The 27,236-nt window shown below is 43.1% G+C and overlaps 1 protein-coding gene across 1 annotated transcript in view; it reads right to left on the reverse strand.

Annotated features, from left to right (window-relative positions):
- Positions 1-26,741, reverse strand: part of NUP93 (nucleoporin 93) — a 109,679-nt gene extending 82,938 nt beyond the window's left edge. Inside the window, exons 1-2 of the mRNA XM_041767374.1 lie at positions 26,602-26,741; positions 7,070-7,262 (exon numbers count right to left, since the gene is read on the reverse strand). Of these exons, the coding sequence (XP_041623308.1) occupies positions 7,070-7,248 (179 nt within the window). The 5' untranslated portion in view covers positions 7,249-7,262; positions 26,602-26,741. The remainder of the gene's footprint in view (positions 1-7,069; positions 7,263-26,601) is intronic.
- Between the last annotated feature and the right edge of the window lie 495 nt (positions 26,742-27,236).

Raw genomic sequence — 27,236 nt, forward strand, 5'->3', positions numbered from 1 at the left:
CAGACTGTGGGAAATTCTGTAAGGACAAATGAGTTCAGTCCTTCATTACAAAATAGCTCCAAGGGAAAAGACGAAGTGAGTACTTACTGAATAAAAGAAATTTTAAAAGATTTATCAAGGATTCACAATACACAGGGGATATTTGGATTTTGAGTCAAGCGAAATGATAAACATGTAAGATATCTGAACAGACTAAAAATTTGATATTAATGTATATTTACTTATTTTAGTTTTTTTTATTTTTTTATTTATTTTTATTTTAATTATGATAGTCGCACAGAGAGAGAGAGAGAGAGGCAGAGACACAGGCAGAGGGAGAAGCAGGCTTCACGCACCGGGAGCCCGATGTGGGACTTGATCCCGGGTCTCCAGTACCGCGCCCTGGGCCAAAGGCAGGCGCTAAACCGCTGCGCCACCCAGGGATCCCCTTTACTTATTTTAGATACAGAACTATAGTTATGTTTAAAAGTAAAGGAATCTTTAAAAAGGGGGGGGGGCAGCCCTGGTGGCGCAGGGGTTTAGCACCGCCTGCAGCCTGGGGTATGATCCTGGAGACCCAGATCGGGTCCCACAGCGGGCTCCCTGCATGGAGCCCGCTTCTCCCTCTGCCTGTGTCTCCGCCTCTCTCTCTCTCTCTATGAATAAATAAATAAAATCTTAAAAAAAAAAAAAAGTAAAGGAATTAGTTTCTAGAGATTCACTTGGCAGTATCTGTGGGTCAAATAGTGTACTAGCTGGGATTTGCTTAAAAATTATTAGGTGGGGGGATATAAAACAAAAAGGAAAAACTGTCCCTGACTGGTAATTGAAATGAGTGCTCAGATTCAAAATCTAGCCATCCCATGGAACGTGAGTTACAGGCACTAAAAACTCGTGATTTCAAGAGAAGTAAAACAATATTCTGAAGAAAAGTTAAGCCACAAAATTGGCTGGTTTTTGGAAAGAGTATCTCCACAGAACTGAGGTATCTTGACTGCTTCATAAGCATTTATTTCACTTCTTAAAAATCTCCTCAAGGGGATCCTGAGTGGCTCAGCGGTTTAGTGCCTGCCTTTGGCCCAGGGCGCAATCCTGGAGTCCCAGGATCGAGTCCCACGTCAGGCTCCTGGCATGAGGCCTGCTGCCTCACTCTCTCTCTCTCTCTCTATCATAAATAAATAATAAATCTTTTTAAAAAAATTTTAGAAAAAAAAATCTCCTCAAAATATATACTTGGTAATCTAAAAAAAAATCATGCCTTTTTATTTTCTGTATCTGATGCTTTGACAACTATAGCCTTGCTGACATTGGCCTTTCCGAATTAGCTCACCTTGCAAGGCAGCCCTTCCAGTGAGCACAAATTTCAAATGCAAACTAATGAATCCAAAGCCCATACCCCAACTTGAATGGGCCACTTACCACCCCACAGCTAGGTAAAGACAACTAGAGACAGCTCCTATACCCCAGAGCCTGTTGAGGTTATTCAAACTAGGCAATCCTAAGTTTGTTGACCCAGCCCTGCCTTGCTTTCCCATGGAAACCAGAATACAGGCTCCTGCCCACATTTTCCCCTTGCTCTCACAGCATCTTGACTGACCCCGTGCTGACCTATGACGTGCCCTGCCTCATTTCTAGACAACTGTAAACAGAAACTCCCTCCTTCATGACAGTCATTTTCTTGTCTGCATATCTTACCATACCTGATTCAAGCAAATCCCAGGTACTTTTAAAACACTTATCTTTATATGGATAACTGTTTTCATCTCTCTTGGGTATACCCCTAGGGGTGAAATTGCTAAGTCATATGGTCACGCTGTTTAACTTTTGAGGAACCGCTCGCCTGTTTCCCAAAGTGGCTGCAATACTTTACATCCCACCAACAGGATATGAGTCTCCATTTTTTCCACCTCCTCAATACAGGGCTGAGGGTCTTTTGATTATGGCCATTCTAGTGTGTTAATGAAGTGATATGTCATGGAGGTTTGGGTTTGTGTTTCCCTGATGGCTGGTGATGTTGAATGTCTTGTCATTTGCTTGTTAACCATGTGTACATCATCTTTGGAGAAACAGCTATTCACATCTTTTGTTCATTTTTAAATCAAATCCCTTATCAGATAAATAATTTGCAAATATTTTCTCCCATTCTGTGGGCTATTTTCTCACTTTAATAGTGTCCTTAAATGTACAAAAGTTTTTTTAATTTTTTTTTTTTAATTTTTATTTATTTATGATAGTCACACAGGGAGAGAGAGAGAGAGGCAGAGACACAGGCAGAGGGAGAAGCAGGCTCCATGCACCGGGAGCCCGATGTGGGATTCGATCCCGGGTCTCCAGGATCGCGCCCTGGGCCAAAGGCAGGCGCCAAACCGCTGCGCCACCCAGGGATCCCAAGTTTTTTTAATTTTGATGAAGTTCAATTTGTCTATTTTTTATTCTGTCACTTGTGCTTTCAGTTTCATGTCTAACAAGGTTCTGCCTAACTTAAGGTCAGAAAGATTTATACCTGTTCTAAGAGTTTTAAAGTTTGGCTCTTACATTCAAGTCTGTTACATTTAGAATTAAGGTGCACAACTTCATTCTTTTGCATATAGATATCCAGTTGCCCCAGTATCATTTGTTGAAAAAACACTAAATGCTCTTGGCATTTGCTGAAAATCAGCTGATGACAGACACATGGATTTATTTCTGGACTCATAATTCTACTCGATTATCTATTCTTATGCCAGTAGCACACAGTCTCGATTATGGTAGCTTTGTTTAAAGTTATGAAATTAGAAATGTGAGCCTTCCAACTTTCTTCTGCCTTTTAAAGATTGTTTTGGCAACTCTAGGTGTCTTTTTATTTCCATATGGATTTTAAGATCAACTTGTCAATTTCTGCAAAAAAGCCAGCTGGAATTTTGATAAGGATTCCACTGAATCTGCAGATCAATATGGGCAGTATTAATATCTTAATAATAAAATTAAGTCTTGGGATCCCTGGGTGGCGCAGCGGTTTGGCGCCTGCCTTTGGCCCAGGGCGCGATCCTGGAGACTCGGGATCGAATCCCACGTCGGGCTCCTGGTGCATGGAGCCTGCTTCTCCCTCTGCCTATGTCTCTGCCTCTCTCTCTCTCTCACTGTGTGCCTATCATAAATAAATAAAATAAAATTAAAAAAAAAAATTAAGTCTTCTGAATTGTGAACATTGACTGTCTTTTACTTGTTTTCTTAAATAAGAGAACTGTACGCTTTTTTTCCACCTCGTATGTTTTTACTTTACTACACAATATGTCCTGGAGTCATTCTACAGTAGTGTACATTCTCATTCTCTAGCGTTACTGAAAGTATTCCACTGCCAAGATGTACCACACCTATCCTACTAATCCCCTACTGATGGATGTTTGAGTTGTTTTTAATTTTTGCTATTGCAAGTAATGCCACAATGGATATCGTTATGCACATCTCTTTCACTTTTGCCAGTGTGTCTTTGGAATTGATCCTTAGAAGGATTGCTGGGTAAAGGATAAATTCACTAGATATTGCCAAATTCTGTCCCACAGGTGCCTTATCTGCACCAGTGATATGTGAGAATGCACCCAGCACCCAGGCAATTTTAAGGTGTACCAGGGCTGAGAGCCTTGAAATAAAAAAACTAGCTATTATAGTAATCAGAAGAGTGAAGTCATCCGAGTGGGTGGTGCCTGCGGGAATTGTCCAGTGCATAGACAGATTTGATGGGGAAAAGTGGACATAGAACTGAGGGAAAACAACAGAGAATCCAGGGTAAGGGATGGCTTTACAAATAAAGTCTATATCAGAAACTTCCAGCTTTTTAAGAGTAGAGAAATCCAAAGGCTCCCTGATTTCTACTTGCCCCAATTTCCATAAACCAGGCAGCTTCTCCTGAGCAAAAAGCCAGAAAGGCTGGAGTCAAACACTCTGCTCTCAGGAGAAGAGGAAGACAAAAGGTGTCCTCAGTACACATGGGGAGCAGAAACAAAGTCAGGAGGTCTGAGTTCAAGTCTCATCTGTCTCTTACTGCCTGAAAATTTTAAATGCATCAGTTTTCTAAGCTTAATTTTCTCCCTCTGGTTGTTTTCGTTTTTTCCCCTCTGTTAAATCTGGAGAAAAATCCCTGCCTCGCTCACCTCTCAAGGCTTGTGAAGACCAGTCAGGAGAACACCTTTGACAATTCTTTGGAAATTAAAAAGTGCCATAAAAATAGGAGAGTCTTAACTGAGCAACTTGGATTTGAATCTGGCACGGCCATTTGCTATCTGATGTTTCTCAATTATAAAACAGAGATAATAACACTTATTTCATAAGGTTATTTTAAGAAGATATTATATAATGCATATAAAGTGTTTGGCACAGTGCCTGACAAAGAGCAAGTGCTCAAAAGGTTGCTTAGTAGTATTGCTACAAGTAAAGTTATAATTTACTGTAAAACTTTGGGCAAATTAATGTTCGTATATGCTTTGCATGAATATGGAGAAAAGTGATCAATAACCCTGGTTACCTTGGGGGATAAAGTTAAGGAGAGTGATTGCTGGCTTTTTCTTTGTACAACTCTTAAGTTGTTTGGCTTCTGAACCTGACTGGAAAAATCCAATGGGGCATCTGTGATGGGAACAGAGGGGGGATGCAATTGAAAATGGGTACCCAGGGAGGGCTTCATGGCTACTGATGATACTCTATGTCTTCACTGTGCAATGTGCAATTCATTTTATTATTATTTACACCAGGAGTCAGCAAACTTACCCTGTAAAAAGCAGACAGTAAATATTTCAGGCTCTGCAGGCCATACGGTCTCTGTCATAACTATTCAACTCTGCTATTGTAGCACAAAAGCAGCACAGACAATACATAAATAAGTGTGGCCATGTTCCAATAAGACTTTAACAGGCAGCGGGCTGGATCTGGCTCATGGATCATAGGCTGACAACCCCTGATTTACACCTTTATATATGTTATGCATATCCCTCTTTATGTGTGAAGAAATTTAACAGTTTAAAAATATCAAACACACATGCAAAAAAGCCTTCAAATCTGTTCTCTAAAATGAAAAATCCAACAAAGTATATTTAAACAAATGAATTCAGCACAGAACAATTCAATCTTAAATCTACAATCTAATCTTAACTAAAATCTTAAGGACACATTTTCTTCCAAAATTTATTTCATGCAAGAAAATTTTTCCTACTCAGTTCTCTCCTCTGCCTTCACCCTGTACTAAAATATTCACATCACATTTTAATGTCTGCCTATCAAGGTGGAAAAATACAGTCATTAGTCCTTTGGTTTTTTTTAAGCACCTGCCCCACCCCATACCCATTCTTTCAATGTTCAACTTCCTCCTCCCTAAAATAATGAATTTAAGGTAGAAAGAGATGAAGAAGAATGGAAATTTACAAGAAAGAGAGCATGACTGATAATTGTTACCAAGAAAACAGTTTCCCTTTTTGCTCTTAATAGGCTGTAAAGCTGATGCAATTAAATTATAACTATAGCAACTCAGCTGGCATCACGGTCCTTTTGCTCCCGCAGCATCCTTGCACACAAGCGCAGAGCCCGCATGCTCAAGACTGAGGGTAACTGCAGACAATCCGCAGCAACAGTAAGGAGCCTGCAGGGAGGACAAATAAGCAGATATGGCCAAAGGCTGGCGGGGGTGTTGGGGAATGATGTACTGGAGCAACTAGCTGGATTAAAAAAAAAAAAAAAAGTTCCTGCTGGGGTTCCCCTGATTTGCCTTTATCAATACCAATGAAACCAAAACTAACTGGTATTTTAAAAATAAAACTCTGGGAAGGCCTACAGAAGAATTCCTACAACATCTTTACTAATTCAGCAGAGCAGCCAGAGCACTGAGCTTTCAAGATCAGCTGGGAAAAGAATGTAGCCCTTATACTTACTCCTGTGACATTTATTACAAACCCAAAATAACATCCCCGTGGAAACATCAGCACTTAGGTCTTTCTCAAGTTCAAGGAATGAAGACTGAGCAGACGACTGACAATTTCCCACATCTCCCACACAGAATCTCAGTGATTTTCCAGACTCACTGAGGTCACGAGTACCAGCACCCCTCCATCCTCCCACAGCCCTTCCTTTGGGGCTAGAAGAGCATGTGCTCTCTGGAGTCAGCCTCCCGAGGTTGGAGTCCTGGTTCAACACTCACTGGCTGTGCAATCTGACAGTTACCCTGCCCACTCTGAGCCTTAGCTGCTCAACTGTAAGGGGACATAATCCTAATATTCATTGTGAGGACTAAGCAAACTCTGAAGTCTAGCCAAGTTTCTGACACACAGTAAATCACATTTCTCATGGAAAGCAGCAACGGGTTTTTTTTTTTTTCTGTCTCCCCAAATTACAAGCTCCTTGAGGGCAGACACCATGTCTATATATCATGGTTGTAGCCCCAGACACAGCCCAGGACTGGGGTTCCCAACACATGACTGTGGAATCCACAGCCCACTGGATGCTGTGTGTCAGCAGATGCCACTGGCTGGACAGACAGACAGTACTTTTCTTCAGCTGCAGTCTCTTGGGGCTGCCCACTCTCCCATTCTATGGTCACCTGGCAGGCACTATGTGTCCAGGGCATTGTAGCAGCAGCTGTTGGGGTCACTAAGGATGACCAGATAGAACCACCCCTCGCTTGGCTTTTCACCACTGGCTGCTCGTCAATTTCTTCCACGTGCACTTAAAAAGAGTGCTCATTTCTGAATGTTCCCTGGCTTTGACGGTCATACTTATTTGGATAACCACACTTACTAATATAGTTTTGGGAGCCATTTATGACCCAATGATCAGCAAACCCAATCAGGAACTACCGTAATGAGTTTCTATGTGATAAAGCTCTTCACTCTTTCCCATCCTGATCATCTCTGCCAGTGATATGAGCTCACAGCTTGGTCAGGCAGAAAGGCTGTAAAACCTGAGGGCAGGGAGACAGAACAAGGCTGCTGACCCGTTTACAAAACCTGAGTTCCCAAGAATTAGGCTGTGTCTGTTACTCACAGACTGTATCCTAATTCAAGGGAGGAAAGAATCGGATCCTGCCCGAGCCATGCAGTAGCAGCACTGCCTCCCCACCAATACTCACGCCTTGACATCTGCTGTCTCCTGGGACGTGCGTGTGAGGGTACGGGAACGCAGGCGCTCACCCGCCTGCTGGATCTCCTGTAGGTTCCGTTCCACATGGGGAAGCTCTGAGATGCCCTCAGTCTCAGCAGCAAGCTGTTCAGCTTGCTGAAGGAGCTCACCAAACCCCTCAGTATCCATTGGAGTTGCAAATCCTAGATGGGGGAGGAAAAGGAGAGACCTAAATCAAGGGGAGGACAGGCTTCAAATGCTGCCCGAGTCTGTTACAAACTAAACGGAACACAAGGACTTTTTGTAAACAGACAAAGAGACAGCTCATCAACAAGCAGGATTTGTTCCTGAACAGAGCCCAAGAACAGGCCTGACAGAGAAAATGAGTCAGACTGTGAAGAAATAGATAATTTCTGTGCATATTGACAACCCCAAGATTGATTCCTGCCACCAGACCAAATGCAAATATATTAAGCTACAGACCAGAATTCCTGCCTCCTTCCACACACACTCAAAGTTGACAAGGAAATGGAAATGACAGTGGCAATCTCTGGGAGATTAAAGAAACACCACCCTGCACCTCCTATTCCTCTACCTGTCTTAGAAAAATCCCACCATCCATATAGGTTGGGGGCAATTTATAAGGTCCTAATCTCATATGATTCTCAACAACTCTATGAGGCTCCAGAGTGGATAGGAGAAGCAACTCCAATCCACAGAGCTGTTAGGCATCCAGGGTACTCTGGTGGCATTGTGGCTGGATGGACAAAAGAACACAGGTCTCCTGACTAACCCCGTGTTATTCTCACATATTTGCTCCTTCGCCAACAAAAGACAGTCTTTTAAAATTCATGTTTCCATTCACACATTCTTTAGCTTTACAAGGTTACTGAGAGCAGATATCTATGTCTGCTGGTTACAGATGACATTCAGAATATTAGACTTAACTGTTACTATACCTACTACTTTTAGAAATGCCATTGCTGGGGCACCTGGGTGGCTAGGTGTCTGACTCTTGATTTTGGATCACATCATGATCACAGGGTCATGAGACTAAGGCCCTCATGTGGCCCTGGAGCCTGCTCTCTCCCTCTCCCGCTGCCCTTCCCTCATCCTTTCTCTAAAAAGAAAAAGAAAAAGAAAAAGAAAAAGAAAAAGAAAAAGAAAAAGAAAAAGAAAAAGAAAAAGAAAAAGAAAAAGAAAAAGAAAAAGAAAAAGAAAAAGAAAAAGAAAAAGAAAAGAAAAAGAAAAAGAAAAAGAAAAAGAAAAAGAAAAAGAAAAAGAAAAAGAAAAAGAAATGCCATTGCTACTAATAATTATACTAATATAAATAGCAGCTGGCTTCTAGACCATAAATATTAACAAGACCACCTGTTTCTCCAACAGTTGACAGAGCAAAGTCATATGAACAGTATTGCCATTTAAAAGATATTACACATTTATGAATCTTACATATACTGTACCATCCTTGTATAAGATTCTTAACCAACAGAATGTTTTTAACTCTACCACTATTTAAAACAGAACATAAACATTATCACCATCAATTTTTTTTTTAAATTTACATTGTTAAAAGGTTAACAAAATTATTACTTATTGAAAAAATAAGGGCAACCCCGGTGGCTAAGCGGTTTAGCGCCGCCTACAGCTCAGGGCGTGATCCTGGAGACCCGGGATCGAGTCCCACATCAGGCTGCATGGAGCCTGCTTCTCCCTCTGCCTGTGTCTCTGCCTCTCTCTCTCTCTCCTCTCTGTGTATTCTCATGAATAAATAAATAAATAAAATCTTTAAAAAGAAAAAAGAAAATTCCTTAAATAGTAGCTCTTGTTAATCATACTTTTCTTCTTTGTTTTAAACTCATGCCTTCCCACTGCACCTTTGAAATACCACTGGTCTAATATGGTAGTTACGATGGTGATGCAATATGTATCTCAGCTACAAAGCACAAGTTAATGTTAAAAGGGCATGTCATCACCATAAATTCAGAGCAGGAGAATGAGGACTTTTTAAAATGGACATTAAAAGACATTAACTTAAAATAAATAAATAAATAAATAAATAAATAAATAAATAAATAAATAAATTAACTTTAAAGGTAAAGGCACCAGGTTAAAACAAAAATAGTTCAGCTGGGGTAAACACAAAAACACTTTGGTATTCTTTAATCTTTAGAGACAAAAAGTCATATATACACTAACTTTTTTCCTAAAATTTCTAGATAATCATTGTTTTGACCCAGCAGAATGAGGCTGTAACTGGCCATTTCTACCTGTGGGAATATCAGGACGGCAGGACAAGGAATGAGTATTCTCTTGGACAGAAGAAGAAAGAAATGAGTATTTTTAAACAACACGGCTCCTGTCTGATACAGAAATGTTTTTCCTCAGAAACCAACAGGGCCAGTAACATTCTACTAACAGAAACATGGTCACTCATCAGAAAAAGGAAAGAAAAGTAATATACTACCTCTTCCCCCCACCCCTTTTAACTCTAAGATAAAAATAATGAACAGAGCTAAGGAGTAGGAAATACTTTCTTTCATAAGGAAAATTTTAGGCCTCCTTGAATAAAGGACTGAATAAAACAAACTTTTCTAAGTTTAAAAAAGAAGGAAAAAACAAAAAAGAAATACATCTAACATTTCATATCCATGCCAAATTCAGACAAAAGAAATGCTCAACTTCTCAAATGACCTGCCCCACAAAGACTTAGAGTAATTAATCTGAATATAAATAATAAATGCAAAATAAAAATCACGATTTACTTTAATAGGGTCCAATAAATAAGATTTTTTTAAAGTTAACAGAATTATTTGACTACAGTAAAATAAAAGCTGAATCTCTAAACACCATCTTAAAGTTAACATGCCCAAAACTGAACTCTATTGTCAACAAAACCCATTCCTCAGTCTTCTCAGTGTGGAGCCACCACTACTCAGCTGCTTGGGATAAAATCCTTGAAAGCCTTCACAACGAATCCAGGACCAACAGAGCCTTTCAAATCTACCCGCAAAACGCACCCAGAATCTACCCACTCAAGTCACTACCCTGGGCCTCCCTGCTTCAGCTCTTGCCTCCTACGTTCCACGTGATCCTTTCAAAGAACCCTTCCTCTGCCTAAACCTCTTGTACAGAGCAAAGCCCTACAGAAGCAGCCTCACCTCCTCTTACCTCCGGACTTGGACTCATTTCCAGCCCTGCCTCCTTTCCCTTTCCTGGGCTCCAGTCACCCTGGAGCCTCCATGTTAGCCCCCCAATGACTTAGGCACATTTCTGCTCTAGCGCCTTTGTACTCCTTGTTTCCTCTATCTGGAACACTCCTCTCCCAGATACGCTACTGACTGATTTCTCTGTTTCAGCTGAACTGTCATCTTGCCTTTGATTCTAACCTAGAACAAAATATTTAAGAGTGCAACCTGCAACCACACCCAGCACTCCCTCATCTCCCTTACTGTAAACCCATGCCAGAATGTAAGCTGCACAAGGACAGGGATTTTGTGTGTTTTATTCACTGATATATCCCAAGCTTCTAGAACAGCACCTGGCACATAGTAGGTGCTCATTTGTTGAATGAATAGGAATTTTATTCTTGCATTTGTGGAGAGTCTGTTCTTCCTGCACTCTCCTGCCAAATTAGCACCCACTGGCAAGCAAAGACCAGAGCAAAAACATTCCCTTCCGACTACCAACTGATACTTAACATTTCTGAGGCTGCACAGCATAAGGCAGTGACAGTATAAATGGCATGAATTCAGATCACACTTGGTCCAGACTAGTACTTTCCCTCTGAATATCCAGACAAAAACCAGTGGTATTTTAGAAGAAAAAAAAAAAAAAAGGCCTAGTTTTCAGGTGAACAGAATTTCAAATCAAAAGAATAAATAAGTATATGTATAGAAAGAATTTCATTATAAAACTTCAGAGTACAAAATAAGTTTGTTCCATGTCTGTCTGAGAGAAAGTTATATACTTAATACAATACTTGGGAAAAACTGGATCTGTCCTGCATTATAACTCACCCACTGGAAATTAATTTATAAAAAAATTACTGGGGGATCCCCGGGTGGCGCAGCAGTTTGGCGCCTGCCTTTGGCCCAGGGCGCGATCCTGGAGACCCGGGATCGAATCCCACATCGGGCTCCCGGTGCATGGAGCCTGCTTCTCCCTCTGCCTATGTCTCTGCCTCTCTCTTTCTCTCTCTGTGACTATCATAAATAAATAAAAATTAAAAAAAAAATTACTGAAGTTTCATGATGAGGTCATCATCCCATTTCATTAAAAATTTTAAATTTATGATTAATTTCATAAAAGGACAATTTTTACCCCCTCTACAAAATAAATATCAATTTAACCACAATTAAACCAACGAAGTTATCAGTTTTGACCCCAGATACTGAAAGTTCATCATGAAAATAACCTTACTAGCTTTGTCCAAGAGAGAACTGGGGTGGCAGCAAGGGGGTTTAAGTCCAAACTTTGTTGGAAAATCTGGCCAGGACACAAGACAGAGACTGGATGACAGGTGTACCCTTGGTGAGCTATGGAGGAGGAGGCCAGGAAGAAACCACATGAAGGACCCACAGAAGTGGAATGTGGAACAGCCAATGCAACAAGATTGGGGCTGGATGGAAAGAGGACAGCACTAGGGCTCTGCCATCAATGACTGAGCCTGACGGTAAGAGGTAAGAGGCCTTTGGAAACACTGAGAGGTGCTTCAGAGAGCATCACAGGGTACCAAGGCCCTGGGCATCAAACCTCTCCCATGTCACTTAGCAGAAGTCCCACTGAGCCTCCACAGACCTCCTCAAACACCAGCAACCAAAAGCTTTAAAATGAAAGGTAAAGGTTATCACACTGCTGTTAGAAAACAAGACTGGAAACTGGGGGGAGGAAGGGGCAGACACTGTGACAGAAGGGAGAGTTCTGAGAAGCTGGTAATTTTCTGGGTTTTTGTTTTGTTTTGTTTGAGGGGGTTAGCTCAGTGCTGCTTAACAGTGTGTTCACTTTGAGAAAATTCACTGAGCGGGACTCATGATTTATGCACTTTTCTGTGTATCATACTTCAATAAAAAAGTTACTCCCAAAATGAAAAATAATAACCCATGGCTTTTCAGAAGCTCCAGTAGGACACCCCACAATGTTAGATATAAGGAATGCTTAGTGCAAAGTTCCTGTGATCCAGATCTCTTCACCGTACATAGAGGATGCTGAGAAAATTAACCAGAGAAAAAATTAAAGCCCACAGCTTTAGAGAGACAGCTTCTACCTATAGCTAAAATCAAAGGCTGAACAGACTTCCCATTTCCTCAAATTAGTCAGCACTCAGCTGTCATTCTGTGTCCAAAAACTGCCCCTTCTAGGCACACAGAGAGGGTGAAAAAAAAAAATGTCCAAATTGCATACAGGAGGAAATAAACAAGATAAAAAGGCAGAGCAAAAATACAAATAATTTCAGTTCACTTACTACTAATATGTGTCTTAATTATAAAAAATATGGTGATTTTCATTCTCAATATAACCATGTTAAATATTTAATCAAGCCAGAAAAGAGTAGTGTAGTATAATAAAAAATTTATCTGGTCTTTGTCCCAGTTCCTGACACAAAGCTCCTAAACTCCTTGGAATATCCTTGAAGTTGCAAGCCTTTTGTAACTTAAAAGGAGCCCCTTACAAGGAGCTCCCTTATTAGGAGCACATCTGAGCTTAAGTTAAGGAGGTAACTTGGAGTGGGATGGGAGCCTGGATAGCCTCGGGATGGGGCCAGTCACCAGAAAGACCAAATGATCAGAGGGTTAGAGCTCTCAGCCCCAGCCACCAACCTCTGGGAAGGAGAAAGGGGACTACAGATCAAGGTCTACAAAACTCTTCAACAACTAGATATGATGAGCTTCTAGGTTGGTGACCACATGCTGGAAAGTGGCACACTCCAGTTCCACAGGGACAGAAGCTCCTGTGCTCAGGGTCATTCCAGACCCCACGCTATGTATCTATCAGAATGCTCATCTGTATTCTTTATAATAAACTGGTAAACATAAGTAAATGTTTCTCTAAGCTCTGTGAGCCTCTCTAGCAAATTAATGGAAAAGAGGGTTGTGGGAACCTCCGATCTACAGCCAGGAGGTCAGAAGCACAGGTAACAACTTGGCCTTGCGACTGCCTTCTCAAAGGGGGTGGGGGTGGGGGTGTGTGCAGAGTCTTGTGGGACTGAACCCTTAGCCAGGGAGATCTGATGCTAATCTCCAGGTACACAGTGTCAGAAGTGAGTTAAACTGTAATAGCCAGCTGGTGTAGAGAGAATCTGAGAATTGCCTAATGTGTGGAAAACCCACACATTGGGTGTCAAAAGTGAAGCACTGTGGTGGTGAAGTAGAGTAATGTGAGAGTGAAGGAAACACACCAAGAGTATCTTTCCCTTGCAAATGGGTAATTAAATATTCAAACTGCTCAACACTTCTAGACCATTTTACATCAGTATTCTCAGAGTGGCCCCTTCAGGATTTTGCAGATGGTCTGATTCTTAGTTTCTTACAGCATTCATGCTTATTGTATTAAAATGTCTACACATCTGTTTTCTGGTATTAATTATTAGTTCATTAGTGTCTTTTCTTCTAAAGCACACCCACAAGTAGAACACATCTTCCCACTTTCCCAAGGCTTTGTGGGCTCCCGAGCTGGGGAACCACTAAGGGCTTTAAAGACCACTGGGTCGTCTCAGAAATGCCTGTCACGCACTAGTTCCTTTGACATAAGCCCATGTGACTTCCAGGGTATACTTATAAAAATTATCACCTTCAGTGCCTCAAAGCTGACAGAAAACAAAGGACCGTATGAAAGAGCCTCACAGCCATCTTTCCTAAACCTGTCTACCAAACTCTTTTCCAGCTTCTAGTCTTTGAGTCTGGCATCCTAGGGCAAGGATCAGCAAGCTGGACAGCAAATTATTTTACGCTTTTTGGGGTGGTTCTCTGTTGCAACTGTACAATTGCGCTTGAAACTGGATAATATGTAAACAAATGAACATGGCTGTGCTCCAATACAATTTTAATCATGGCCAAACATGAATTTCATATAACTTTCACTTGCTACAAAATATTCTTCTTTGGATTTTTTCACCAACAATTTAAAGATGTAAAAATCCTTGTTAGCTTCTCAGGCCTACTACAGGTTATATAGTTCATCAACTCCTAACTTTGCCTAGAATATCTGAGTTAAACTTGGTAAGTAAATCCTGGTTCAGCGCTTATTGGCTATGTGCCACTGGCAGAGCCACCTACAATAGACCTGAGCAGTGAAAAGATTGTTGTAAAGATTAACACAACAGGCCCATTGTCATTCCCCTTCCCTCTTTAAACTGTTTATTTAGAGACTACATTTGGGGGAAGACATCTGTTTTGTAAATGATGAAATCTATCCAGAAAATATTCTTTTGACCTAATTCACAAAATGCTAGAAGAACTCTCTGCCCTTTTCAAATACAGTGAAACATATCAAACCCATGTGCATTTTTCCTTTTCCTTATCAATACAGTTATCCAAGGAATACAAAGAGGTAGCAAAGAGACAAAAGATAAAGCAAGGACATCTAGCTGCCTTTCCTTCAGTGATGAAGGAATCTCTCTCAGTTCACTAACTTCACGGGGGAATTGACACCAACCATTTTCCCTGCAGAATTTCAATACACTCAAGCAATACTTATAAGTAGTCATTATGAAATTCTAATCTTACCACACACCTAAATATTATCTCTTCCAACTATAAAGACCCTGCAATCTAAAAAATGCACTTTTAGCACTGCTATGTTTTTATGGATGCTGGGGGGGGGGGGGTATACACTTCAGAGGAAATAACTAGTGCTAGTTCTACCTTTTTTCTTCAAAATATATAACAATGTTATTCCTTTTACCAATTATTTTTGAAAGTTATGTGACAGTAAAACAAGTAACATCTACATATATATTTTTTTATTTTTATTTTTACACAGAATGGGTAAACAAGAGAAGACTGGACTTTGAATCTCCTGGTTTGAATCTACAATGTTCAATTACTAGCTAAAGTGGGTCAATTTACCCCTGGGATAAAATCCAAATCTCTCCTCTTAATTTCCTCATCTATAAAAAGGAGATGATAATCCCTATCTACTTCTAGGAGTTGATGATACACAGAAAGGATTTTATAAAAACTCTACTAATTTATATCATTGTAAACGTTCTTTAAGCTTTGATTCCAAAGTTGCCAATTTGGCAACATTTTGTCATTCAATTATAAACATCTCTGCTTTAAAAAATCTTCCAGTAAATATTGGATACTAAATTATAACTCATTTAAGCACAAATTCATATCATTCAGTAAGAACTTCTGGAAGACAGTTACAATTCTTAAATGTATTTACCTACTATTAAATGTTGTGGGGGTTTTTGTTGTTGTTTTTAAGATTTTATTTATTTATTCATGAGAGACAGAGAGGGACGCCTGGGTGGCTCAGTGGCTGGGCGCCTGCCTTCGGCTCAGGGCATGATCCTGGAGTGCCAGGATCAAGTCCCACGTCGGGCTCCCCATATGGGGCCTGCTTGTGTCTCTCATGAATAAATAAAATCTTTTAAAAAGAGAGAGAGAGAGAGAGGCAGAGACATAGGCAGAGGGACTCCATCCCAGGACTCCAGGGTCATGCCCTAAGCCGAAGGCAGACGCTCAACCACTGAGCCACCCAGGTGCCCCTCAAATACTGTTATTAGAACTCCAAATCTCCACAATGAAAGTGTGATTCAAAGGAAATTTAGCACTGAATTTGGAGTAGAAATCTTGCCCTCAAACCTTATTAATTGGACTTAATGGGATTGAAACACAAGAAAAGTGTGCAATATTTAACACCAAAAATTAATGAGTAAAGCCTCACTTGAGGTATCAAGAGTTTAATACTGATTCTGCTCTCCTCTAAACGTCTGAAAATGTAAACTATGTTTCAATGACTGGATCATTCCACTTTCTCCTGTATCTGTCAGCTGTCAATTATAACAACAGCCGGGCAGCCCAGGTGGCTCAGTGGTTTAGTGCCGCCTTCAGCCCAGGGTGTGATCCTGGAGACCCGGGGTCGAGTCCCACGTCGGGCTCCCTGCATGGAGCCTGCTTCTCCCTCTGCCTGTGTCTCTGCCTCTGTGTGTGTGTGTGTGTGTGTGTGTGTGTGTGTGTGTGTCTCATGAATAAATAAATAAAATCTTTAAAAAAAAAATTATAACAACAACCAAAGAGAAAATGACATCTTAACATACTGTTTCAGGTGCCTTTAGGATAAGGGGGAAAAAGGATGAAAAAAAATCTGTTTTTGGATAATTCTTTCTAGTTCTGTGAGACTAAGTAAAAGAGACTTGGATCTAATCATAATTCAGAAGGTAGACTTCTGGAAAAAAAAAAAAAAAAACAAAGAACTAAAATAAATTATCCTAGACAGAAAAGGAATTAAAGACCTGGATGATTCAGTACTAGTACTGGCCTGCGTGACTCAGTGTTTGCAGTAAGGAAGGCAAAGTATCAGCTTTCCTGATACATAAAATGCCACTTGTATTATTTCCTCTCCAACGAGCAAAGAGGAGCAATCTGGCATCACAAAGAAATATAAAGTACACACATAGGGACCTTTCTGATAAACTCTCAACTCTCCAGAGGGCTGACCAGTCCTATAGCAGAGTTGAAGTTGGGCCTGGAATGGAAGAAGTGTGCATCATACCCTAGCTTTGCCCCATAGCAGTTTCTGACCCTGGGGCTGGCCCTTCCCCTGACCCTGGCTTAACCAACTGAGCTACCCAGGTGCCCCTTAAGTCAGTCTTTACAATCATTTCCTGTGTCCTTGAAAGGAGCAGCCTCGGGCACCTAGATGGCTCAGTTGGTTAAGCACCTGCCTTCAGGTCAGGTCATCATCCCAGCATCCTGGGATCCAGCCCCTCAAAGGGCTCCCTGTTCAATGGGAAGCTTGCTTCTCCATCTGCCACTCCCTCTGCTAGTGCTTTCTCTCTCTGTCAAATAATAAAACCTAAAAAAAGAAAGAAAGAAAGTAGCATTTCAGTGGTGATGGAAATTATCTGTATATAGAACCTTATGAATGACACTAGCTCCATCTTACAACTGGCATAAGCAGGGAAAGATCACTAAAAGGTCTCTGGCTCTGGCTCTTTTCTAAACCAATGTTTCTCAAATGGGGGCAAATTTGCCTCCCCAGGGGTCACTGGCAAAATCTAGAGACACTTTTGGTTGTCCTAATTCAGGGAGATGGGCCACAGGCTACTGACATCTAGAGGGTAGAGGCCAAGGGTGCTCCTAAACATCTTACAATACACAGCACAGCCCCCACAACAAAGAATTACCTAGCGCAAAATATCAATAGTGCAGAGGCTGAGAAGCACTCCTATAAACCAAAGAACACTTCTTGTCCTTGTCCTGAGGGTATCATATCAAAGGTACTAGAAACCTCTGCAAATATATGCATATTGTTTTCCTTAATATAAGAAAAGCACTACAGCTTTTACCAGATTCTTTTTTGTTTTAAAGATTTTATTTATTCATGAGAGACACAGACAGAGAGGCAGAGAGAGAAGCAGGCTCCTCACAGGGAGCCCAACACGGGACTGGATCCCTGGACCGGGATCACGCCCTGAGCCAAAGGCAGACAGACGCTCAACTGCTAAACCACCCATGCATCCCAGATTTTATCAGATTCTAATAAAAGTCTGAGTCCACCACCGCCACCACCAAACAATATTAAAACCACTATATATACAGAATTATCTCATTTGGGATTTTTATGGTGGTATATTCATACCCTGGTATACCACACAGCAACAGAAGAGACTGAACTACAGCTACATGGAATATGGATAAATTTTGCAGACATAGTGGTTAACTAAAGCAGCCAGATTTATTTTTAAAAACAAACAAACAAACATACTGCATGATCCCACTTAAACGGATTTTAAGAACAGAAACACTAAGTCTATGGTGATAGAAATCAGAACCTTAGTTATTCTGGGGTGGGGGCAACCAACTGGAAAGGAGCACAACAAAACTTCCTGGGTGCTATGGACTGTAATGTGCCCCTCCAAAATTCCTAGGTCAAAGCCCTAAGACCCAATATGATGGTGTATGGAAAAGGGGGCCTTTGGAAGGTAACTAGGTTTAGATGAGCTCGTGAAGATGGGTTCCTTATGAAGGGATTAGTGTCCCACTAAGAGAGACCAGAGGGCTTGCTTCCTACCCAGCCCCCTCCAGTACATTCACCCAGAAAAGAACATGCGAGCACACAGTGAGACAGCAGCCATCTAAAAACCAGGAAGCAGATCCTCACCAGGACCCAACCATGTTGGCTGGTACTCTGATCTTGACTTCCAGCCTTCAGAACTGTGGCAAAATAAACGGAGCCATCCAATCTATGGCAGCTCACTCTAAGACACTAGGGTATTGAAAATGTTTCATATCTCAACATGACCGGTAGACACATGAATGAATAAATACATAAAAATTCACTGTATACACTTAAAGCCTGTTCACAGATAATTTACAGAAAAGCAAGAAACATGGCAAGAAACTTAACTTAGCCTTGCCTCCAGAAAGCTAAGGAAAGAATTGGGACTTTTCATTTTATACCCCACCCCCATCAGTATGAATTATTTTCCATGGCTATATGTGACCTTGTCTGATTTTAAATCATTTGTTACTTTCTTTTTTAGAGAAGATTTTATTTATTTATTTGACAGAGCACATGAGAGCCAGAGAGCACAAGCAGGGGGAACAGAGGAGGCAGAGGGAGAAGCACGTGGGGCTCAATCCCAGGACCCTGAGATCATGACCTGAGCCAAAGGCAAATGCTTAACTGACTGAACCACCCAGGCACCCCAACTTGTTAATTTTTAAATTGCTCTAAACCCTCTGCTTCAGTATGTCTCACCACTGCCCTGAATCCTTGATGGCAATGACTATCAAATCCACACTCCCACTCTGCTCCCCGCACTTACACTCCAACCCAGAGTGCTTCCAGGCACTGCCTACGCATTTCTACTCAAGCACATAACTGTCACACCTGGCACGTCTCAAAATGCATTTACCACTCCCCACCACCACCTGCCCTAATCGCCGCCTCTCTGTTCCCTGGTTTCTCCCTCTCTCTCTCTCTGGTTCTAACTCATTCTTCTCCTTTAAATCTGGACATGACCTCAGACTGTTTAGTTACAGGTATTCTCCACTCTCCAGGCTTAAAAACCAATGAGATGAAGATACATTTTTTGAGAGAAAACAGGTAAGTATTCCTCATTATCCAAACTATTGCTCCTAACAAAAATTCAGGAAACCAAATACTTTATATTCAGCTGACAGGACATCCTTCACTCTCCAAACTCGCTACCCAAACTCTCATTACCTAACAGATTTAAACAGCTAGAGATATTTGTATTTTTGCAGCAGCTTCTAATTATCGCCTTTTCCCTCCAGCTTTATTCAGAGATAACTGATACATAACATGGTGTAAACTTAAGACATACAGCATAACATATATATTTCTGCATGTGTTAGAAAATGATTACAATAAAGTTAGTCTAACTGTTGCTTCCATCTTCCTCACCAGGAGGCCAGACTTCCATCCCTTTAAACCCAAGTTCTTGAGAGACCCCAGGACATGTCTTCGAGCTCCTCCTGCTCCATGTCATTCTGCTTGCTGTGGTCACCTCAATCTTTCCAGCACTTTCCCTATGTTGCTCTCAAAAGTCCTCAAACCTTCCACTAAAAGGATCCAGATGAGGCCCTGCTTTTGATGAAACCCTATGTACCAGTTACCCAATCTACTCTGCCCCTAACCATCCTTATTCATGCCCTGCTGTTTGGCCTTGCTCGTGCCATTTTTCCCAACCAGGAATATCTAATCACTTCCATTGTACCCCTGAGCTCCAGCCAGCAACTCCACTCCAGTGGGGCGACTGTAGACAAGTAAATTACACTTGCTGGGCCCATCTGTGAAATGAAAAAAGAGCTGCATCTCCTTCACAGGCCCCACAGCAACCATTTAGGAAACCCTGGCTATTATTTTTACCACCAGTTCAAGTCCTGCCTACCAGATGGTTTTCTTCATCACCCACCCCACAAGAGCTCCCCTCAACAAAATTCTTTTCTACTCCATTATCTGCCAGTTTTCCATGTGGCTAATCCACAGTTGTGGTGCTCCACAGGGTTTCTGCAGCCTCCTTATTTCACTTTGGAGCTCTTTTTCCACCAATATGTAGTTGTCTGTTGGTGGTTGTGCTATTTTTATGTGGGGACAAGCATCAGGACCTCTTAGCTTACCATCCTGCTGACACTGACCTCCTTTATTTGTTTCACATTATCGTCTGTTAATACCTAGACCTCCACCTCCCTCAAATAGCCTAAAACTTAAAGCCTCTTGTAGCTTTACTTCTTTTTTTTAAACCTCCAACAATGTCCTCAAACAGTAGTTAATCCCCAACACAGTCACCGACAGAATAAGCTTCTGCAAATTTTGCCAAGAATGTCTAATTGAGATAGGGAAATCAAAGGGACCCCATCAGAGACTGTTCTGCTGCCTTTATTCTTGCTAGGACCTGCACCACCACCTTATACATGCCTTATAGTACAGATAATGTATGTCTCCCTCGTGAAGGTCAAGGAGTCAATGTGCACAGTAAAGCACATCTAAGGAGTGACCGGTCAGGGGCATCACGTATGTTTTCCAGATCACTGCTTCACCAAGACCCCTGGCTCCAGGGCATAAGTGACTTATGGAAGACACCTAAACATTCATCCATTTTAACCTGTTCCTGGATACCTAAAAAGGCACCTTAAAACAGATCTCAATCCTCAATAATAACCCCAGCCCCCAAGCAAAGACAAGATTCACTCTTCTTTTCTCAGGCTCCCAGATGCTCTGTCTGTAACGGCACTCTCTCTTTCTCTCTGTCTTCAATTAACTCTGCTCTCACTTCTTCTCGGCTCACATTTGATTTCTATTTCACACAAAGACGAGAACCCTCTTGGCTGGTCTTATAGGACCTCCTCTGGGTCCTCGAACCAAGCTAGCCTGCACCATAATGACTCCTTATTTTTTAAATTCCTATGCTGACCTTGTGAGGGCCACCAAAGTTAGAGCCCCATCTTCTTTCCTTCAACAAATATTTATTAAACATCTCCCATATGCTACGTATTATCTGTTCAAGACACTGGAGATGGAGCTGTGAAAAAACCAGACATTTCCCAGACTCAAAGAACTCATAGCTGTTAGAAGACAATTAAAGTACATAAACAGGAATGCCTGGGTGGCTAAGCAGTTGGGCATCTTCGGCTCAGGGCATGATCTCGGGAGTCACGGATCAAGTCCCACACCGGGCTCCCTGCATGGAGTCTGCTCCTCCCTCTGTCTGTGCCTCTGCCTCCCTCTCTCTGTCTCTCATGAATAAATAAAATCTTAAAATATATATATATATATATAAACAAATAGACACATGACGCCAGGTATTGATAAATGCTACAAAAAGATGAAACAGGGAGATGTGGGAGAGTGGATAGTGGGAATGCTTTTGAAGGGGTGTTCTATGAAGCTTCTCTAAAAAAGAAACTGGTGGGAACACCTGGGTGGCTCAGTGGTTGAGCGTCTGCCTTCGGTTCAGGGAATGATCCCAGGGTCCTGGGATCGAGTTCCCTATTGGGCTCCCTGTGAGGAACCTGCTTCTCCCTTTGTCTGGGTCTCTCTCTCTCTCTCTCTCTCTCTCTCTCTCTCTCTCTCTGTCTCATGAATGAATAAATAAAATCTTTTAAAAAATAAATAAAAAGGAAATTCCTGAAAAAAGACCTGAATGAAGTAAGGGAGTGAGCTATGTTGGTATCTGGGAAGAATGTTCTTGCAAAGGAAACAGTGAAAGCAAAAGCTTCAAAGCAGACACACATTTAGCATATGGGAAGAAGAGCAGGAGGCCTGATGGCTGAAGCACACAATCACAGGGAAGAGTGGTGGGAGAAGGAGTTAGGGCAGGGGCTGGATGGTACAGGCTTCACAGCACAAGGTAATAAGAACATTGGATTTTAGTCTATGTGTATTGGGAACTACTGAAGGATTAAGGCTTTTCACTTCTGCATGGAGAAGAGACTGAGGAGAGGAAGGGCACAAAGTGAAACCCAGGAGAGCAGTCAAGAGGCTGCTCTATCACCCAGATGTGATACATGAGAGTGGTGTGGACCAGAATAATACTGGTGGAAGAGACAAAAGTGGGTATGACTCATGTATACATTTTAAGCACAAATTTCATGTAGGTATGAATCCTGTATGTAGAGTGTGAGAGAAAAGAAGTCAAAGACAAAGACAAGGTTTTAGGCCTGAATACCTTGGGAGCATGGAGATGCCACTTACTGGAACAAGGAAGACCAGGAAGGGAGAAGATTTAGACACCAGAGGGCTGCTGTGATGATGACATTAGATTATACAAGCAAAGGGATGCCCAGGTGGCTCAGCAGTTGAGTGTGCCTGCCTTCGGCCCAGGGCGTGATCCTGAAGTCCCGGGATCCAGTCCCACATTGGGCTCCCTGCATGGAGCCTGCTTCTCTCTCTGCCTGTGCCTCTGCCTCTCTCTGTGTCTCTCATGAATAAATAAATAAAATCTTAAAAAAAAAAAAAAAGATTATACAAGTAGAGGCCATGGCAGGGACTCACACACAGCCAGAGCTTGGGAAATGACGGCTGTCCTTATTTCCAATGTCTTTGGCTCCTTTTCCTAGAGTTCAGGTCTTTTCTTTCCTAAAATTCTTCATCAATAGGGGAAACTGGGTGAGGGGCACAGGGTACTCTGTACTAACCTGGCATATTTTCTGTAAACCTAAAACTATTCTAAAATTAAAAGCTTATTTAAAAAATCTTCAACCCCAAATGCTCCTTTAGCTCCTGCTCTATTTACAAAGAGACAGCCATCCTTTGTCACACCTCATCCATTCATCACCCACTATAATGTAATTTCTGCTTGCCCTCCCAATTACTGATTTCCTCTGCAGCCACCAATGACCTAAATGCTAAGTCCAATGGACTTTCAACCCTTCCTCTCTCACAGCCTCTGATACCCTAACCATTCCTGAAGCACTCTCCCCTAACTTGAAGATACCGCCTTTTCCTGGTTCTCCTCCTGCTTTTCCAATTCTTCCCTCTCTCAAGCCTCCTCTGCTATGGTTTCTACATCTACCCATCCTTTAAATGCCAAGCTTCTATCCTTGGACCTCCTCTTCTCACGCTGCATATTTCTCTAGATAAGATCCACCTTTGGCCATGGCTTCAATTAGAATCCCTGCCAGTGGTTATCAATCTTTTGGATGGCCACAGACCTCTATGAATCTAATGTTTATGTACATACGTGCACACAAAAGAACTACACACATATTCTTAAAGATGCACTGTCAGGAAGCTCATAGGACCCCTCCCCAGAAAGGCTACCCAAAGACCTCTGAGGACTTTCTGAGCCCAGGTGAGAATGCTGATTTATTAAAACAAAAATTTGGTAGAAACTATTCTATGTTCAGGCCAGCTCTCTCACCTGAGCTAGTATCTCCAACTGCCCCCCTGACAACTGCAATTGGATGACCCATGGGTACATCAAACTACCTGTGTCCCAAACCAAACTCATCATTTCTCTCTCCTTTCAGCTGCCAACACCCCCACTTCCTCCTCCTGGGTGCCCCGTCTCTTAGTAAAACTACTAGCATCCAGCATCTCAGCCAGAAACCACCCAGGAGTCACTTCAGAGTTCCCTTCCTCGGCTCCATGTCTACCTCTCAAACCTTTTGCAAAAGGGAATCCCCATCTCTCTTGCTTTCACTCTGACCCTCATGCTTTTCTCCTAACTACCTCAAAAATCTAAGCCTTTGAGCTCCTCTAACTCACCCTCCCCTTGGCAAGAGGTCTTTCTGAAATGCTCCACTCCTTCAGTCCTACCAGGGACACCTTCCAGGTCCCCTCCAGGAGGAAGTGCCTGCGATTTGACACTGTCACTCTTACCATTCACATCTCTCAATATCCTCCCCTAAAGATACCCTAGTAAATCTCTAATGCTAGGGGTGCTTTGCGCGGTTTCTTCTCTTTCTACTCCTGCACACGTAGCTGCACATTCTCCTATAACGCATCCCACACCTACACTGTCACATGGGGAACTCTCATATATCCTGCAAAGTCAGCTAGGGCAGTACTCCTCACCCCAAACCCTTCCCGTACTATTCTGAACCTTCTATTTCTGTTTTTCTCTGGTGGAATAGTTTTAATTATTTCTTCCTTCTCTACACAGCAAACTCCTGTAAGTCACACTGCTCACCTCTAAATCCTCAGCAGCCAAGTTTAGCATTAAATAGGTACCAAATAAATATTTAATGAATTAAAGTGGCTCGTTCCCTGAATACACCTTGGGCCTCACCCCTGGGTCTTTGCTGACCTCTCCTCCGCCTTAGAACATCCATATTTCCCTCTACCTTATTTTCTACTTCAGTCCATCAAGAAGCAGATTCAGAGCTCAGCTTCAGACTCAAATTCACCACTTCTCCAACTGTTCCCATCTTAGGGTCTTTGCACTTGCTATTCCCCTCCCATGAATGCTCTCACCTCAGCTATTCCCATAACTCGCTCTCTTATTTCAATCAGGTCCCAATTTAGATATACTTGTCCTCCTTTAAAAACAGCCCTGACACTACATCCTACACTTGTGTGTTCATTGTTGGTGGTGTCCTCCATAGGAACATTACTTCAATGGGGGCAGGCCTGTTTCATTCACCATTGTATTCCCAAACCTGTAGCAGTTCCAGGAACATCCCTTTATTTTGTATTTATTGAGTACCTACTGTGTGCCAAGTCTAGGTGCTGAAGATCTATCAGGGAACAAAACATAAAAACCTCCCCCCACTTCATATTCTGGAAGGGAAAAATACATGAGGCAAATAACTAAAATACAGCTAAGAAGAACTAAGGCAGTAAAGGAAAATAGGAACTGAGGAAAGCCTCACTAGGTGACCCCTAGAAATAAAAACCTGAAAAAAAGGAAGGAAGCAAACCACATGAGTATTGAACTGCAAGCACAAATGCCCTGAGGCCAAAGCATGTCTGAGGCCATGGAAGGGGAGTGTAGCAGAAAATGAGAGTGGGAAAGTAATGGCAGGTCAGATTACGTAAAGCCTTAAGGCTCACTATAAGGTATTTGTCTTTAAATGAGATGAAAACCATTGTAGAGTTTTTGCGTAAAGGAGTGATATGATCTGACCTGTGTTTCAAAAGGATCCTTCTAGCTGCTGAAAATAGGGCATGAATGCAAGGGCAGAAGCAAGGAGACCAACTGGGAGACTATTTCAATAATCCAGGTGAGAGGTGGTTGTGAATTGGCCCAGGGTGGCAAGCACTGGATATGGAGAAAAAAAGAGAGCAGACAAGGGTGACTCCAAGGTTATTGGCTAGAGCCTTTTATATTACTCAGACAGAAAAAACACCAAGAGGAGCAGTTTGGGAGGGAAGATAGATGGAAAGCTTGCTAGGCCTATCTTGACATGTTCAGTCTGAGTTCCCTATCAACCATCTCAGTTGAGAAAGAAGAGGCAGCTGGGTATAGGTCGAGGGAGAGGCCCATTCTGGAGATACAAATATAGGATCTGTTAGCCTAATATATGCGTATTTAAAACTATGAGCCTTGAATAACAATTCACCATGAATGAAAAATCAAAATGTCCAAAATACAAAGAACAGAGGAAAGAGAAACGCTATTACGTCCAAGGGCACCTTCTCAGGTTCCGGACAGAATACAGAAGGTGACCCCTGCTCATGCTGAAAGGCAATTCGGCCAAAACAAAAACAAGAATCTCACAAGCGACAGGGGCAAACCCATAGCAGCGAATGGGTGGTCAAACTTTGGCCGAAGATCCTTGGGGTCCGCCCCGTAATTTTTTAAAGAGACTCCGCAAGCGGAGGCATTGCCCCTGCAGAGGATGGGGTGCTGTGAGCCCCGAGAAGGTGCAGGCCACCTCCAGGTTCTAATCTCCAGCATGTCCCTAGATGGGGAGTAGCATTCCCCTGATGGCGGTACAGGAAACAGGCCAAGGACTGAGCGAGGCTAACGGGGTCGTCACCGTCACCCCAAAGACCTCCGCCCTCGGAAGGCAGGGTGTGTCGCAGGAGAGCAGCGAGAAGGCGGGGTGCTGCGGCGGGGAGCGGCGCCGACCCAGCCCAGGGTGGGCGGGGGCGTGGGCGTGGCGCGCCGCTGCAGAGCGCCCAAGTGGGGGGAAGAGGCCAGTCAGGAAGCCGAAGCCCCGTGCTCGGAAAGAGGGCAGCAGGCACGCCCAGGGCGCAGCCCGGCGCTAGGATGCGGGGCTGTCGGACCGGGCGCGGAGTCGCCAGTGCCAGGCGTGCTGGGCTACCAGGAGGCGAACGGGAAGCGCGGGCAGCATGGCTCCGAGCGTGCGGCCCCGGCTCCGGCCGGCCTCGGGGCCCCGGGTTCAAGGACAAGCCGCCAAGTAGGAAGGACAGGGACAGGGAGAGAGACGCCCTTACCTGACACCGCAGCCTTCTCAGCCGCCCCGGTCCCGGGTGGAGAACGCGGCCGCCGCTTCTCGCGCCGCTCGCCCGCACTTCCTGATTGGTCCAGGCCGGCCCTCCCAGAAGCCCTCGCGCGGCGCGCTGCCAAAAAAACTTTATGGAGACGCGCAGAGGAGAACAAGGACACGGGCGGGGCGGGGGGCGGGGCCTCCGACGGAGCTGCCACGCCCCCCTCGCCGGCGGCCACCGCCCTCACCCGTCCCTCGCGGCGGGAGGCAGCTCGGACCCGAGGAAGCGAGCGCGCAGCCCGGCGGGCCCATCCCTTGCCCGGTGCTGAGCGCCGTCCTAGCGCCAGGTACTCTTCGAGGCGCTGGGGGCACAGTGGCCACCGCGACAGACAAGATCCCCGCGAGCTGGTGGGAGAAACAGACTAGGATAAATAACTGCCAGTTTGTAAGGCGGGCTATGGTGCACAAAAAGCAGGATAATGGGACAAAGAATGCCTTTGTGGTCCCAAGGCCTCTGAAGAGGGGCTGTCCGAGCGGAAACAATGATGAGAAAGGGTCAGTCTTGCAGAGCCTTGGCTGCAGAGCTTTCCAAGCAAAGGAACAAGAGTGAAGGCTCCGTGGGTAAACAAGCTTGGGGTGTGG

This window comes from Vulpes lagopus, chromosome 8, assembly GCF_018345385.1.
Source record: "Vulpes lagopus strain Blue_001 chromosome 8, ASM1834538v1, whole genome shotgun sequence".
NCBI classification, from domain to species: Eukaryota; Metazoa; Chordata; class Mammalia; order Carnivora; family Canidae; genus Vulpes; species Vulpes lagopus.